Below are 17,750 nucleotides of genomic sequence, written 5' to 3' on the forward strand. Positions count from 1 at the left end.
TTAACATTTGAGTGACTTTGAACCAGGAAAAGAAAAAACATGAATGATGAGAGAAAACATGGATACAGGATGATGCTGGAACTGGATCAGATGCATGAACCATAGGCCGGTGCAGACCAGCAGTCCATTTGTGGACGAGAGAAGGTGGAAAGCTTTGAGAACCTGCTGAAGCTGCAGCTTTTGAAATATCACTGTGGAGTAGTAAAGGCAGAAATAGTAACTTACAAATATCCATACCATACCTCTCTCTTTCCCGTTGCTCTTTCTTTCTTTAACAGGATTTAAAGCTCAGATATCCAAGTGGAAAGCCAAATTTCTTTGAAGTTTACACTGAAAGTCCAGATGGAAACTTCCACCTTAAACTCACATCAAAAAAAGATCTTCAGCCAGTATGGACCTGTACAGTTCGAAAAGGTTAACTTTACATTTTCAAATTTGTCATCACTTTATTGTCTTAAATGAGTACAATTACATGTTAGCTCAACATTGTCAGTAAGCTATATGTAGCAGCAATCTTCGGTCCTTCTTTGCTGCTTCTGCAGGACGTACGTTTCTGACTCGTCCTTTTCTAAGATAGTTTGTGTCTTATTCTGTAGGAAGAAACAAGGCGAATGTAAAACAGGAAACATGTTATTTATTCCACACAAAACCCAAAACTACAGAGCAGATTTCTCTGGTTGGAGCCCCGTTGACATTTTCCTGATATTATACCTAAAACAGCTATAAACAGTGACGGTCAGAAAAGTGTTGCTTACTTGTCCAACCTTTCATCACCACACGGTGGCCCAGTGCACACCGTTTTGTTACACCTACCAACAACACAATAGAACAAAGCGGGATGAATTTATAGAGCGTAATATATTAAATTACAACATAAAATATTGAAGCTTAAAATGAGAAACAACACAAATTAAAGATCATAACAAAATACTTAAATATGGCCGATGGATTGGAGTAAAGTTTCTTTAAGATTTTATATTTATACGTTTTATGTTCCTTGATTATTTTCAGCCGAATACCAAAGCACTGATCAAGCACAAGGTAAGATATTTCAGATTATTTGTATAATAACTGCATTTAACATTTTACAGTAGTGAGTTTTCTTTGGTTTAAATTTCACAAGTTTACCAAAATTTACCAAAATTTGTTGTTAATCCAGAGACGTTGCTCATCCATGCCATAGCCCAATTGTAGCGCTTATTGACTCCACTGTTAATTGTTGGTCGTATTTCATACTGCTGCAACTTGTGCCTGAGGAGGAGAGGACTTCATTTAGAAATCTGAGAATTTAAATCAGGGGTGCACACACTTTTTCAGCATGCGAGCGACTTATGAAATGACCAAGTCAGAATGATTGACCTACTATGAAAATGCAAAACATATATTTATTTATAAAGATATGGAGCATTCATTCATGCATGTTGCATAACTGTATGTACCCATATTACACAACACAACTGTACATTTTTGATATTACCTTACTCTGATGACTTGCACTGAATGGACTCAACCAGGGATGCACAGTCCAGACGGTAGCTGCTGATAGTCAGCCTCAAGTACACTTTCAAATAATCATCAGTCATGGTGGAACGGTATTTGGACTTAATAATCTTCTGGGAAAAGGCTGACTCACATGAATAAGTGCAGCTGCAGTCAAGGAGGTAACACATTTCCTAATGTTGGGGTACTTTTCCTCTGCAAGTTCCAGAACTGTCCGTTAGCCCTGGACTTAAACTCAGCTTAGTGTCAAAATCTCATCCTCTATTTCAGAAAAGTTCTGGTGAAACAGTGTATAATTCACCTGTTTTTCTTCATTGGTTTATTCGAAGACTTCTCTCCTAAGCCACTGTGAAAACTACACAGCATTAACAAAATAAACACTCAACGTAAGACACAGCACCTAAAATGACACTGTACAAGAAAACAAAGATAAAATCAATAAATACCTTGTTGGCTGCATGCTGCAAAAAGGGAATTACTCACCATTCTTCTGAGGGTTCCTTATAAGTGTCTAGTTAAAGTCCATTCCACTTAACTTTCAATAAAGAGCATTACGGGCTCATTCTTGCTACCTGCTTGCAGGTGTTTTCTTAGGCTTCCAAAAAGGAGACAACAAGACTTGTAAGCAGGCTTGACCTTAAAAATAAAAGCACCATAACTTGAACTACATAAAATAGCATAAATGATGTACAGCTTAAACAATTTACAACGATGACATAGACTTTGACAGGATAAAGAAATGATCTAAATTATATAAACAATATCATCATGCCAACAGCTACACAGTGTTTCAACTTTTGATGCGAGTGAATCAACCTCTGCATCTTCCCAAAAAGGGCAGCACGTGAATGTATCAACTGCATCCATTATCTCTTTCATGTGGAGCAATTTTGCGCATAACGCTTGTTGGTGTATTATGCAGCGGTAATTGAGGAAATCTGGAATAACATTGTCCTCCCTGCACCTGGCAGTGAAACCATTTGAGTGGCAAACCATCCGTGGTGATGGACACCAATTTGTATACTGGGAGCCTGGTTTTCCCAATAAATTTATTGAAAGACTGAAGAATGTTTCAGTTTGCTGGCATAATGAAAGTTAAGAAGTTTGAACATTTGTTAAGAAATTAAAAACTTTCCTTGTTATTTTTAACAGCTGCAGGATCCTCAGTGGGAGCAGCTGCTGCCAGCTCTCTGTTGGATGGTAGGTTCATCATTATTAACTGTGCTGTCTTCTCACTGAATTTTGAGACTGTTCTCTTCCTGAGCGCATAACATACTGACGATTTGTCACGGCCTGAGACATCCCTCAGGAACACTTGAAGGTCCTGGCGGTAACCGACGTTCCAGCCATGTGTTCTAGCCCTAAACGTAACCGTAATCCTAACCCTAACCTTCGGACAATGCACACCTTTTATTTTAATTTGGCCAGCGACGCATGTGCACAGCCTGAAGAAGGCACAATCCAGCCGAAACATGGCTACAGCCATGCGTCAGCACTAAAGTGTTTTTGTTTGTTATTTTAGTTTGTCATTTTCAGGGGGGATTTCCTTTGATGTTTTTTCATTTACTGGCCTAAAAATTCAAACCTAAAAATTGGATAATTTATGGATAAAAACAGTTTAAAAGCCTAAAAATTGGAAATAAAAACGACACAGAGACTAAATTCATTGAGTAAAGACATATTTTAAGAAACAGTTAGAAACCTAAAAAACAGGACAAATAAAACACAAATTCTGCAAAATTAAACATAATTTGGTACTTACCCGAACCTGAAAAAGAAAAGGACGGTACTTACCTTCATTTGGACCTCAGGCGTGCTGTGTGGGAAGTACAGGGTGGCAACAACGTGACGGGTCTTGGGGAGGGTCATGGTATGGCCCGTGCACTACTCCTGCCCTCCTCGTGCAGGGAGGAGTTTCATTCCCCTATTCCTAACCTTCGGACAGTGCACATCTCTATTGAGAGTCCTTCAACAGCCACAACTTCGCTTTTTTTCTCTCACTATTTTCGTGTGCTTCTCGCCTGAGGAAGACCAGATCTTGGCCAAAGCGTCGCAGCATAAGCACACGCTTCTTGAGTTTTAATTTAGTTTTAATTTAAAGGAGGTGCTCTTAGTGTTTCAGCTGGAACCTACAGCTCAGTAAAATGCAAAGCAGGTGTTAACCAGCATGAAGCGCATTTATCTAATATGCATGTAGGATAGGAAAACAAGCAGAAAGGTCTGTGTATGCCATAAACGGTGGGAGAGCTGGACCTGACATACACCTCAAAATGCTGCCATTCCAGAAACAATGCTAGAGATTCATTTTCAATAGTGATATAATTAATTTGGTGTTCATTGAATTTCTTAACACGTGCACACAGGATGATCTGTGCCGTGGTTGTCTTCTTGCAGCTGTACAGCGTGTGCACCATGAGCACTGGTATCAGCCTCTGGTTTAACAAAGTACATCCCATAATTCAGTAGCGCATACAGCCACCTTTAATAACAATGATTTGAAATAATAGTTTACTTGACTTTACCGGTCTCCCACATCATTGTGGAAGAATTCTGATCCTCTCTTCTTTACCATGTTGCTTCACTGAAGGAGCAGCCAGTATGAAAGAAAACGGTGACACTCAGAGGACAAAAGCACTAACAAGACTTGACAGGCCAGTCAGTAAAGCAGTCACTGTAGGCATTCGTTTATGCACAGGGGGGCCCAGTCATGTGAGTCATGTTAAGACTGTGTTGTGTTCACACCTGAATGCTCCACAATAACAAACTAATTGTGAATTGTGCAGGTCCTACTAATGCTTTCAGTTTTGTGTAACTTTACATGAAAAGAGGACATATTTATTTCATGCTTTAACAGACGGAAGATCATTGTATAAGTGGTGCTACCTTTATAATTTCTTAATGAGTGTAAAACATACTTACACTACTTCCTTCTTATGTTTATACATATTAGTCACAGTTACACACTTCAGATCATATCTGCAAAATGTAGTTTTCAAATGTTGAAAAATGTTATCCAGGCCTGTACATCATGAAATGGAGGAAGTGAATAAAATGAATGAATCATTAATCTCATGAATTATTCTTTCCTTTTAATTTATTTCCTTTTTTTCCAGGCAAACACTTTGTGGATAAACACAGAGTCCAGCTGATCCAGAGGGTCAGCAACGTCGCACCTATTTTAGATGACCTTCTTGGCAATGATGTTATCAGCCAGGAAAGTTATCATAGCATTATGGCTCTGCCTACCTCACAGGACAAGATGAGGACACTCTACAGTCACCTAAATACTGAAAGATGCAACGATATCTTCTATAAAATCCTTTTGAAAAATGAGAAACATCTAATCGATGAATTCAGTGCAAAGTAAAACATACAATGGTGAAAAAACCTCTTTAGAACAAATAATCTACCTGAGCATAGATTCTGTTGGAAATGTCAGTGTGCAAGGATTTTATAAAACGTTATTTTACACTTATATTTGGTGAGATGTTTACGGTATGTGGGGCCTTTCCTGATCACTGAGCCTCTCATTCAGTTTCAAACTAGAAATGTCCCAAAATGTTCATGTAAATGTGCTGTATATCATGCAGAACAATCACTGAAAATACCAGATTTCCTTCACCTAACAAATATCAAAATGATCACAACTATACTTTTTGTGAAGATTTATTATTTTATACATTTGAATGTGAATTAAGTTTAAATTGAAAAATCTTCCTTCACTAAGAATTTATTTTGGTGCTTCATTCAAAATGTTTTGTAATTTGAACTATTAAATAAAATTTTCATTTTTACCATAAGCAGAAGAAGACTGGTGGATATTATGAATAATTAAACTATATAATATATAATCTCCAGGTTTCCTAGTTCTTTGCTAATATGATGAAGACTGAGGATTCAGGGGTGTTTGCAGGATGTTTCAAATGTGGTAGCACAGCTGGGACAATAACATGACAGGTCATCATAATATTTCATCATAAATACATAGAGAGATGCAGGTTTTGTATTATGCACATATTTCAATCTGATTTTTAAAAATATATAAATAAAATATCTTGTCATCCTGCTGGAACCATCAGAAGATGGGTCCACTGTGGTCTTCCTTTTGCATTGTTAGTAAGCTACAGATGAACATGTTAAAATGCTTTCAATAGTTCCAGGTGAGCAGAAGCAGCAACTGGTTATGTTGGTTGAAGAAGATGTTATCAGGAACAGTGGCTTGAAGTTTTTGTCACTTGCTTCATGCCTGAAGTCAAAATGGGAGGTGCCAGCTGTTTAATCATGTCTGCCCTGTTAGAGCAGCACACCGAGAGTCAGAGAGCAGAAACAGGTTCCTCTCCGGCACCTCCACTGCTCCCCTCGGCCCCAGGAGTTACTCTGTACCAAATGGTGGAAGGCAGCGACTCCCAGGATTCCCTAGAGGTCTCCAAGGCACGGAGGAGTGCTCATGGCTCTCAGCCTCCCCACAATGGCAAGGACTTCGTTTGAAGTCACTACAATAAAAACTAGAGGTGTGCAGATCGATCTAAATAGCGATAGTATCAATACCAACACTAGTATTGGTATCGGATCGATACTAACACCACTGGATTGATACTTTGCTTTTATCCTTCATGTTCAGTATGCAGCCCGCTGAACTGTGTTAATTATTTCTTTCTAAAAAAGTAAACCTCAAACATAAACTATGAAAAATGTCCAAACCTTTTTGTGCCTCAGAGACAGAATAAATTACATTCCAGGTCTCCAAAAACCCAGTTTCAAAACACAGGAAAAGCTGGAAGGTGTGTTTACTTATGATAACTAACTACTGTAGAAAGTAATAATCACTGTGATAAAGTGGTGATTAAAATGTGTTCAGAATTCAACATTTTAAAACAATTGAGAATTCATCTCATAAGTTATTGCACACTACTCTCCCCCAATTAGCTGCCTGAATAACTTCAAATTATTGGCACTGATACGGGCAATACTGGCCCTGTGTTTACTTGGTATTGGACTGATACCAAACTCTGTAGCACAGCACTTCTGTGAATGAGGGAAAGTGTGAATGTTGAATGTTTTTCTTGAAAAGTAGGCAAGTATATACATACATACAATGGAGCCTGATCTTTCCTCAGTACTCAGCCTTAACACCAGCTCTCCACAAGGCTGTGTACTGAGTCCCTTACTGTACACACATGACTGTATCAGTACCCACCCAGACAACACAGTCACTAAGTTTGCAGATGATACCACCGTGGTGGGGAGACGAGACGGCATACAGAGCTGCGTTTCAGAGGCTGCCGGATTGATTGGTGTGCAGACAACAACCTGGACCTCAATACCACCAAGACAAAAGAGCAGGTAGTCGACTTTAGAAGGAGGAAGTCAGAGCTGCAGACTGTCAGCATCAACAGGGAGGGCCTGGAAAAGGTGCCCAGCTTCAAGTTCCTGGGTGTGCACATAGACACAGACCTCCAATGGAGCTCAAACACCTCAGCGGTTTTAAAGAAGGCCCAACAGCATCTCCATTTTCTGAGAATTCTCCAAAAAATGGACCTGAAGAAGGAGCCGCTGATCATTTCTACCGCTGCTCCATTGAGAGCGTGCTAACATACTGCATCTGTGTATGGTACTCCAGCTGCACCATGGCACACAAAAAGGCACATCCTCCTCCCTCCCTGATGGACCTGTACAGCACTCACTGTCTCCAGAGGGCACGCAGCATCCTACAGGACGGTACACACCCAGGACACCAGGTGTTTAAGCTGCTGCTGTCTGGAAAGAGGTTCAGACCACAGCAGCCTGAAACAGACTTAAGGAGTGCCTTACGAGTAAAGTAAGGGATTACTATTGCAAAAACGGTAATTAGATTACCGTTACTTTCCCGTAGGAACGCTGCGTTACTGCGTTACTAAAACCGTGATTCTTTTGCGAGAATGTCTCATGACAGTGACGTAAGCAAGTGCGACGTTCGTGACAACAGCTGTGTGCAGATCAACAATGGATCATATATCGAGTGCGGGAGAGAGTATGAGCGTGCAGCGTTTAAAGCGTGGAAGTACTGACCTTACTTTGAGTTTGATTCCATAAAAAGTGACAAAAACATTAGTGTCCGTGTGCGTGGGAAGAAAACTTCTTTTTACAGCGAAAAAAACCCCTAAACTATGATGGCCAAATGAAGCTTTCTGAAGCTTGTATTGAAAAACGGTTCATTACTCGAAGCTTTTCAACACAGTCCTCTCTGGTGACATCTGGTGGCCAAAAATATGAAGAGCAGCTTGAATCCACAAAATAAAACCAACTGCTTCATTATGATTGCCCACTCTACAGAGTGGAATTCTGTCTGATATTGGGCCGCTGTTGTGTTGCTTTGAACGTGTATTTTTTGGTGGTTAAAAAATGTGTTTTATTTGTTTAATAAATAGTTTTGACCAGTAAACTCTCCTTGTTTAAATATGCACCATGGTGTGGTCTTTCTTTGCTTGTGACTTCTTGATGTTGGTAAATACAATAATTGAAAAATACCACGTTACATATAATATATACATATAATAATGTACAACACATTATGGAGTATGCTTCTGCTCTGAGGTCTTGCCTCCATGCACTTATGCAATTAATCGCTAGACGGGTGTATTTATAAATAATATTATATTAGGGAAATTTTCCCAGACATATTTTTGACCTGGGGGTAGAATTGATTGTGAAATGGAAAGGAAAATGCTTATGAACTTGCAAATTAAAAACATGATGCATTTAAGGTAACCCTTTTTCATTTTTATTTAAGAAGAGAATTTGTTCTAGTGTGCGATGGCCGAACCTGTTCCTTTTCGTGGAGATAATTTCTCCTGCCTTAAGGAAAATCCCTTCACATGGAACAGAGGAGGCTGGAGTGCAGAGAAACTGGTAGAGATGCAGTTATACAGTCTACCTGGGCCCCACAAACTATCAGCTAAAGAGAATAAATAAATTCAATTGCTGCACATTTGGCAGACTAACATTTTCAGATTAATTAAACAATAAAATATATATTTTTACAACATTACATGTAAAGAGTCAAGTGGAAGTTTTTCTAAAGTTATTTAATGATATTTATATTATGGAAGCAGATTTTTGACATTTTACCTTTTTCCCGTTTTCAGATAAAATAAACACGCACAAAACAAAAGCAAACAGCCAGAACACAAAGCTGGAAAACCCACCCGATTGACAAAAATCAACTCAAAATTCTCCCACACAACAGAACCTCCTCTATTCCTCGCTGGCTCCAAATCTCTCAGTAGAATGATCAGTGGTTCGCTGTCACCATCAAAACACTCCACAAATCCCGCGAATGATTCGCTTCCTTATAAACCATTGAATCAGATACCGAAGCAGTTAGGCTCTAAATGAAGCTTCGGACGTCACTGATCACGTGACTCTGGCCAAACGAATCAAGCTTCGACACAGTGCTTCTGAAGCAGTGTGTTGATTTTTTTGACACACGCACCGGAGCGTCAGCTTCAAGCGGGCCATCACTACCCCTAAACTTCCGAGCAAGCACCGAGTGCTTGGGAAACTCACAGATCGCTGAGGCACACCTGCACCAGAGCAAACCTCCGCCTGCTTTACAGGTGAAAATAGAGACGCTGAGCTTTACTTTATTTATTTTCTGCTGTGTTTTACTTGCATCTATTTGAAAGACTGAGTGTAAACACAAAAAATATTTTATTTTATGTGCTGGAATGTGCAGAAAATAGGTTTAAATGTTAAACTAATTTCTTCCAGTCAGAGAATGTTGCATATAATTAAATTTTTGCTTGATGCATAAAGTTAAAAGATTAAAACTAATAAAACAAGTTTTAAAAAGAGACTTTTCCATTTGATTACATTTTGTATGATGGATTATGTCAGAAAAAGTAGAATTGGGCTGAAAGATCTATCGCTTTATCACCTCTTCAGGTTGTAAATCGTGTTTTTAAAAAGTAACTAAGTAATTAATTACTTTTGAAAATAAGTAATCAGTAAAGTAACGGGATTACTTTTTTCAAGTAACTTGACCAACACTGGTAATGAGGAATGAGATATAATAATAAGTTATATTAGATCATGTAACTGTTGCTGGTTTGAAGCAGAGGTGCAGAGCTCTGTGGGAAAGAACCGGAGGTCACGGTCACGGTAGAGTTCTGGGTTGTAGCGGTTTTACCAGTTGAACCAGTTTCTCCCATAGTCACGTGATCTCAAAGCTATTTGACCACAGCTTCTTCATCTTCATCAGACACTAGATCTTCCTTACACAGCTCTGGATGGTTCCTCTCTCTCTGTCTCTCACTTGTTTTCTAGTAGAATACAAATTTGTAACCTGCTGTCAGAGTCACAGATATTATGACAAAAATATTTGTCTTGAATCATGCTCCATCGTTCAGGTTAGGAAATCCAAACAAGTTTCTTCTGCTCATCTAGATGTAACGTTTCCAGGGCAAATACTTTTTGACATGTAAAATAAAGATAGCACTGTATATATGTATGTAAGTATATATGTATGTATAGGTATATATATAAACATATAGATCAGTGAGAATCTACAGGGCTTTTCAATTTAAAAAGTTTGCATCAACCAGGAGTGCATAATGAATTGTCTCAAGGAGCCACATGAGAAAAAGAGACTGTTGTGGAGGGCCTCACCAACAAGCCGAACTCTAGCACACACACTCACACACTGCTGTGGGTTTTTTTTTTTATCACACAAATTTTAGATGAGGTTCAAGCTGATGTTTGACGTTCACGTCCAATCACAGTTTTCATTTGGGTGATAGAAAAGTAACAAACGTCCATGTCAGTAATGTTGTCATTAGTGAAATACAAAGCAGTCAGTTTCCATCCATCAAATGAACAAACAGCAGACATGCTGTCCTTCATGTATAATATGATTCCTTCATTTTCCAGGTGGTAACTATGACGACTAAGAAGCTGCTCATTGAAACACTGAACCAGTTGAGTCCAGAGGACTTTGCTGAGTTTAATTCACTCATTGAACTGGAGAAAGATCTATCATCCAAGCCAAGGGGCCGACTGAAAACATCAAACACACAGGATGTAGTGAAGCTGATGGTGGAGACGTACAGAGGAGAGAGTGTGGAGGAGACCAGAAAGGCTTTAATGAAGATGAACAGGACTGATCTGGTGCAGAGATTATCAGGTATCACCTCAGGAACCACAAATAAGAGAACAAAGACTTAAATATGTGAGAATACTGCATAAAGTTTATCACATTCATATGAAACCAGGTGCTGACTGATAGAAAAATCTCTTGACTCTGTTGTGTAGTGAATGATGAACAAAGACGTTTATATTTTCGTGCTGCTTTTTATAACGTGGATTAGAGCAGAATATGTGCAGGTCAGGCAGGTTGGCTCATTACAGGAGGCTCAAACACAGCACACTACAAAATAATAGCAGCTTATAGCCGGTGTGCAGTGATATTATGTGACTGTTTCAGGACTTCACAATTACAACAAACCACTGAAACTCTTCTTATTAACAGTTAGACAGTTACAGAGGTCACATGCTCTGTAAAGTCGTAAGCTGGAGAGGAAATGGCGTGTCACAAATTTAGAGGATCATCATTTAGCCTGGAGAAATAGTTTGCTGCTTTATAAGAAAGCCCTCCGCAAAGCCAGAACATCTTACTATTCATCACTGATTGAAGAAAATAAGAACAACCCCAGGTTTCTCTTCAGCTCTGTAGCCAGGCTGACAAACAGTCAGAGCTCTGTTGAGCCAACCATCCCTTTAACGTTAACTAGTAATGACTTCATGAACTTCTTCACAAATAAAATTTTATCATTAGAGAAAAAATTACCATAATCATCCCACAGATGTAATATTATCTACAGCTACTCTTAGTACCATTGATGTTAAGTTAGACTCTTTTTCTCCAATTGATCTTTCTGAGTTAACTTCAATAATTACTTCCTCCAAACCATCAACGTGTCTTTTAGACCCCATTCCTACAAAACTGCTCAAAGAAGTCCTGCCATTAATTAATTCGATCTTAAATATGATCACACAATAATTTGTGTGGCATCAATTTGATGCAGAACAGCTGATTGTTCTGTAAATAGTTTGAAATGTTTATTTAAAAAACCTTGGCTGCATTTTTAGGTAAACAGCTGCAAAAAACTTTGTTGTTTGCAAAACTCAGTAACTTTTTTGAAGAAGTAACTATATAATTAATTGCCCAACATTGGTCATTATATACTGTATTTTGCAGACAGAGTTACAGGACTCTCTCCCAGACCACAGACTCATAATACAAGTCAGAGCTTTATAAAAAAAAAAAAAAAGAAAGTTGTGTTTTCAAAATTGGAGTTCAAGTTATTTTTACTTCCAATAGTGTTAACATGCTACACAGGTCATGAACAAGATTTTTTTAATTTTCATTGTAAGTGGGCTAAAGCAGTTAATTAAAAGTAGTCTAACATAAATGTAAATGCTGTAATTTGATTATTTTAATAAACATGTAACTTGGATGGATTCGATGCTGGCGTGACCACAGTGCACACGTCTGCTGTTGCTCACAGTGGTCCAAGGGACGCTCAGGGAGTTTGTGTGTTCGCTCAGACACAATGAAAAATTAGAGGGAACATGATGGTTTGGAGGAAGTAATTATTGAAGTTAACTCAGAAAGATCAATTGGAGAAAAAGAGTCTAACTTAACATCAATGGTACTAAGAGTAGCTGTAGATAATATTACATCTGTGGGATGATTACTGGTAATTTTTTCTCTAATGATAAAAATTTTATTTGTGAAGAAGTTCATGAAGTCATTACTAGTTAACGTTAAAGGGATGGTTGGCTCAACAAGAGCTCTGACTTTTTGTCAGCCTGGCTACAGAGCTGAAGAGAAACCTGGGGTTGTTCTTATTTTCTTCAATCAGTGATGAATAGTAAGATGTTCTGGCTTTGCGGAGGGCTTTCTTATAAAGCAGCAAACTATTTCTCCAGGCTAAATGATGATCCTCTAAATTTGTGACACGCCATTTCCTCTCCAGATTACGAGTCATCTGCTTTAGGGTACGTGTTTGAGAATTATACCACGGAGTCAGGTACTTCTGATTAGAGACCTTAGTTTTCACAGGAGCTACAGTATCCAGAGTCGTACGTAGTGAGGAGGTGAAATTATTAACAAGATAATCGACCTCTGTTGGAGCAGCGTTCAGATAGCTGCTCTGCTCTGTGTTGGTACAGGGCATTGGAGATGATAACAGTGGGTGGATTATATTCTTAAACTTAGTTACAGCGCTTTCAGAAAGACATCTACTTTGATAAAGTCTACTCTCCACTGCTGTGTAATCAATTATTGTAAATGTAAATGTTATCAGGAAATGATCAGACAGGAGAGGGTTTTCAGGAAACACTGTTAAATGTTCAGTTTCTATGCCATATGTTAAAACAAGATCTAGAGTGTGATTAAAGTGGTGGGTGGGTTCTTTTACATTTTGAGAGAAGCTAACTGGCTCCTTGTGATGTGAAGGAGCAGCGGCTCTACTCTGACCCCCTCCCGGATGGCCCAACTTAATATATATCTCCTCACCCTATCTCCCTTAGAGATAGAGTGAGGAGATAGGTGCAGGCTGTATAAAGATGCCCCTGAGACAGTCCTGGACATAACAGCAGGGGACAAGATGCTAGCAGGCAGGGCATACATGGAACTCCATAAACATGTGGCCGGCATAGTGTACAGAAACATCTGTGCCAAGTGTAACCTGGAAGCCCCAAAGTCAAAATGGGAGATGCCCCCAAGGGTGTTGGCGAATGACTGAGCTAAGATCCTGTTGGACTTCCAGATACAGACAGACAAAACAGCGATGGCTAACCAACCGGACATAGTGGTGGTAGACAAACAGAAGAAGACGGCTATAGTGATAGATGCAGCGATACCAAATGACAGCAACATCAGGAAGATGGAACACGAGAATCCCCATCTTAAGACTCTTTAATTAGACTAGCTTTTAACTAGATTTGTGTTTGTGCTATTTTATGTTCATCTGTTTTAAATTATTATGAAGCACTTCATGGTTTTTATCCCGTGAGAAGTGCTACATAAATCAATAAAGTACAGTAAAGTAAACTGTCGAAGTACCGAGAGCTCAGAGAAGAGCTCGAGAAGATGTGGAGGGTGAAGGTAACAGTGTTTCCAGTGGTAATCGGAGTACTATGCGGTGACTTCTAAACCAGGAGAGTGGCTCCAGCAGATCCCGGGAGCAACATCGGAGATCTCTGTCCAGAAGAGCGCAGTCCTAGGAACAGCTGAGATACTGCGCAGGACTTTCTAGTTCCCAGGCCTCTGGTAGAGGACCCGAGCTTGAAGGATATCTTTTGTGTTCTAAATCCTCATAAAGCCTGATGATAAAACAGTTTCTAATCTGACTTTTTCTCTTTCTTTTCTCCTCAGACAAACAGTTTCCTCCACTGAGCCAGAGAGTGAGTAACGTCACATCAGTCGACTTCACACAGTTCAGCTTTGATTCAGTAGATGAAGACTGAAAATGATCTTCATCTTAAACACAAATCATACACATGAAATTCAAGCTGCAGCTTTGTCATGTACACATGAGTTTTATACATGATTGGTACAGAAATATTAAACCTTATTTACATTTTAAAAGCAGATTAAATTCAAGTCTTTCTGTTTATCAGTAAAGATGTGAGCAGTTAAAGCTCCCCTCTGTTTGTAAAATCAGGAGACTCACTGCAGTTTTTGTAGCTCAGTCTTTGACAGAGTTACAGTCAGGCAGTAAAACAGAGTCACAAACCTGTTCATGAAAATTAAATCCTTCAAAAAGAGGAAAAAATGAGCCAAGAAATAAAAAACCAATCCAAGCAGGTACCCACCGAGCACCAGATGTTCATGGAGGTTATTTTCTGCTCTACATCTGGTCGACCGGTCATGACCTTAAAAAGATGCAGCTTTATGTCTGAAGGTCAAAGGTCATCTTTTCAGGTTTTTAGAAAGAATTGGATTCAAACATGAATTTATTTTTAGCACACTAAAATGTTTCTGTTGATTAAAAATCAAACAGACATTTGAATGGTGCATCGCTGTCATGTGACCTCTGTTTTCACCAGGTGGAAACGATGGAGTCTCTTATTGAGCTGCTTTTGGAGACACTGGCTGATCTGAGAGGCAGCGAGGTCAGAGACTTCATCGAGATCCTGAGAAGAAAACTTGGCTCAATGAGCCCCATGAGTCTGTCTGCGATGTCAGACCTGCCGGACGTGCAGGACGTGGTGTTGTTGATGGTGAGGACTTTTGGCCAACAGTCAGTGAAGGAGATCGTGGAGGTTTTAAAGGAGATGGAGAGGACTGATCTGGCTCAGAGGCTGAGAGACAGCAGCTCAGAAGCTCAAAGTAAGATAAAGACAAAACATGTTAAAATGATAAAAGTGTTTCTGCTTCAGTTCATATTAGAAACAGTCAGATTTACAGAGCAAAGAGAGCATTGTTGACGAGCAGAAAATGATGTTCAGCAGGTTTAAATGTAACTTTTTTTGTTGATCTCTGTGTATTTTTTTAAAGCTCGATTAGCTTTTATTAAACACTTATTTCCATTTCTGTTAATTTCTCTTATTTTCCAGACAAACATCTGGATGAACATCTGTCTGCACTGATCCATAAAGTGAGTAACGTCTCATCTGTCTGACTCTGCAGAGTTCAGCTTTGATTCAATAAGATGCAGTTTGAAAATCATAATTTCATCATTTAGATTAAACAGTTGTCACAGAAATGTTTTTAGATTTAAAATCAAACATTATTAAAAAGTGTGTTTACATAAATACATCTTAATAAATAAGATAATAAAAGAAAACAAAGTGTTTCAGAGAAAACATTGAAAACATTCAAAGTTTAAAACAGCTACAAAAACATAAATCTGTAATTTTCTCAGTGAGGAAACATTTTTTCTTTATGAATGTTTGCTTTGAATGTTCCAGGTTGCAACAATGGCAGCTGTTACAGATGTGCTTCTAGAAACACTGAAGGATTTGAGTTATCAGGATCTCAACAAATTCAAGTTGTTCCTGCAGTTCACTTGTTTTCAGAAGAGTCTTCCACAAATCGAACTGAGAACTGACAGAAGAGGAATAGTGAATGATATGATTGATAAACTTGGTCATCAGTCTGTGGAGGTGATCAGGGAGGTTTTAACAGACATGCAGAGAACTGATCTGGTGCAGAGGCTGTCAGAGAGCAGCTCAGGACTCAAAGGTAAGAGGAAATAATCTGTCAGAGTGTCTGTAATAACTTTAATACATTTTATTTATTCATTAAAGTTTATTTAACCAGGAAAAAATAAACTTGTGACATTAAAAATCTGTTTTACAAGAGTGTCCTGGCCAAGAAGGACAGCTGTACAATAATCATAAGCTGCATAAATTAATACATCAGATATGTTGGGATTATTCTTAACTGTGTGTGGAAGGATTTTAAATATAATATTACACCTTACAGTAAAAATTACTTTAAAGAATTAAATCAGAGAAACTCACAACAAGAACTGCATAATATAAACTTTATTATCATTTATAAATGAAAGAATTTGTTTCCTCTGATTTATTTTGGACAGACGTTGATAAATGAACACATTCAGGTTGTACAAACACAGTAAAATTAAACAGATTTGTTTTCATATTTCAATGTTTAAAGTAAAAATATTCAGCTTATTGAATCAGTGACTTTCTTTAGTAAATGTTGTTTTAAAGCTCTTTGAACTTCTTTCCTTTGAAAATATTTTTCTTTGTTTTTTGCATTTTGAGCTCATTAATATCAGTCTTGTGTTGTAAATGGATCTTTATGTTAGCTTTGATTGAAACTCCACTATGGAGACAGACGACCTGTATGAGGTAAATGATTCAAAGTCTTTTCAGTGATTTCTCTGTGATTGTGTAACTATGGCCTCCTCCTGCCTTCAGTCAGCACAGCTGAAAGTGAAATATTAAAGCTTTTTATTGTCAGGACTCAGTGTTATACTCAGGATGAGCACACATAAAGGACACACACAGTGTCTGTGTCATGTAGTTACAGTTTGTATTCAATGTGTTGCAGCTGCAGGATCATCAGCTGAAGGATTTGATGTGGAGGAAACAGAGAAAGGTCAGTGTCCAGAAAACACATGAATCAATAAATACACTCATTGATATGAAGATGAAGAAGATGAAGAAGAAGAATTACTGAATGAAACAGAACTGGATCATTTCCTCACACGTTGATAGTTTCCCATCAAATATGACTTCATGTTAACAAGTTTAATGTTGTTATTAATCCAACTTACAAGGATCATCAGAATGAAATCAAAGCATCAGTTATTTCAAAGTGTCTGATTATTAACACTGATGTTAAATCAGTCATGAATGAAGCTTTTAATCTTTCTTTTCTGTCAGAGAAACACTCTGAGGATGAACGTTGGCCTGCACTGATCCACAAAGTGAGTCATGTCACATCTGTCTGACTTCAGATCATCCAGCTTTCATTTCATAAACACAGGATAGAAATCTTCAATAGAAACAAATGATTTGATTTTGATTGGAAAAGTCAAAGTTTGATAAGTTGAGCGTGTGCAGTGAGGGAGGTCTGCAGCAGGTCAGAAAAGTCCTGAACTTGTTAACAGAAGCAGAATAATTGTTAATCAGCTGTTTGTGATCATTGTGACAAAGATGACCAATGACATCATCACCTTATGTGATGGATGATGTCATCTAAACACATCTACATTTGTAAAGTGTTGATGAGAAAACAAACAAACCTGAAAGTGAGAAATGTCACATTTATCTCATGAACATTTTCTTTGAATTTTCCAGGTAGAAACGATGGAGTCTGTTATTGAGCTGCTGCTGGAAACTCTGGATGGTCTCAATGATCGAGAGCTCAGTGAGTTCAATAACAACCTGCTACAAATTCATCATGACAAATATTACTCAGACTTCTCATGGATGCCGTACAAGTGGACAGACCTGCAGGACACAGTGTTTCTGATGGTGCAGACTTACGGCCAACAGTCAGTGGAGAAGACCATGGAGGTCTTAAAGGAGATGAAGAGGACTGATCTGGCTCAGAGGCTGTCAGACTGCAGCTCACTGCCTCGAAGTAAGACAACAAAATCAAAACTCATTAAAGTCATAAAACTGTTTTCATGTCTCATAAACGTCTGACTAAAGTCTTCTTTGACTTTATAAATAATATTTGTAATAAAGACAAAAAACTACCAGACTCATCACAACACGATCTCTCT

At 38.4% G+C, this 17,750-nt stretch overlaps 2 protein-coding genes across 4 annotated transcripts; both read left to right on the forward strand.

Annotated features, from left to right (window-relative positions):
• Positions 1–278: 278 nt before the first annotated feature.
• Positions 279–5,300, forward strand: LOC102299281 (NACHT, LRR and PYD domains-containing protein 1b allele 2; the record flags this gene model as incomplete). The annotated part of the gene is given in 4 exon segments (XM_014331400.1): positions 279–414; positions 1,012–1,041; positions 2,653–2,700; positions 4,614–5,300. Coding segments are annotated over 4 exon segments (468 nt in total), but the record flags the coding sequence as incomplete, so codon positions are not given.
• Positions 5,301–10,202: 4,902 nt separating this feature from the next.
• On the forward strand, positions 10,203–17,714 carry LOC121813602. 3 transcript variants are annotated; one of them, XM_042217455.1, is made up of 9 exons: positions 10,207–10,441; positions 10,524–10,660; positions 13,919–13,947; positions 14,593–14,875; positions 15,103–15,143; positions 15,457–15,730; positions 16,568–16,615; positions 16,903–16,946; positions 17,320–17,712. In XM_042217455.1, the coding sequence occupies exons 2-9, from the start codon at positions 10,570–10,572 to the stop codon at positions 17,668–17,670; spliced, it is 1,161 nt and encodes a 386-aa protein (XP_042073389.1). In that variant the 5' UTR covers positions 10,207–10,441; positions 10,524–10,569; the 3' UTR covers positions 17,671–17,712. The 3 variants fall into 3 exon arrangements, with proteins under 3 accessions (XP_042073388.1, XP_042073389.1, XP_042073387.1); XM_042217453.1 differs by having other exon boundaries at positions 10,207–10,660; XM_042217454.1 differs by lacking the exon at positions 16,568–16,615 and having other exon boundaries at positions 10,203–10,660; positions 17,320–17,714.
• The last annotated feature ends 36 nt before the right edge of the window (positions 17,715–17,750 follow it).

The sequence above is a fragment of the Haplochromis burtoni genome, unplaced genomic scaffold (assembly GCF_018398535.1).
Source record: "Haplochromis burtoni strain Fernald_Lab_line unplaced genomic scaffold, NCSU_Asbu1 Contig_2011, whole genome shotgun sequence".
NCBI lineage: Eukaryota > Metazoa > Chordata > Actinopteri > Cichliformes > Cichlidae > Haplochromis > Haplochromis burtoni.

Excerpts from the sequence above, each read along its gene's own strand:
- LOC121813602 (XM_042217453.1), top strand. The coding sequence starts at position 10,417 with ATGACGACTAAGAAGCTGCTCATTGAAACACTGAACCAGTTGAGTCCA. Across the intron at positions 15,144-15,456 it reads TGTCTGCACTGATCCATAAA|GTTGCAACAATGGCAGCTGT; the intron begins GTGAGTAACGTC and ends TGAATGTTCCAG. Across the intron at positions 16,616-16,902 it reads TGTGGAGGAAACAGAGAAAG|AGAAACACTCTGAGGATGAA; the intron begins GTCAGTGTCCAG and ends CTTTTCTGTCAG.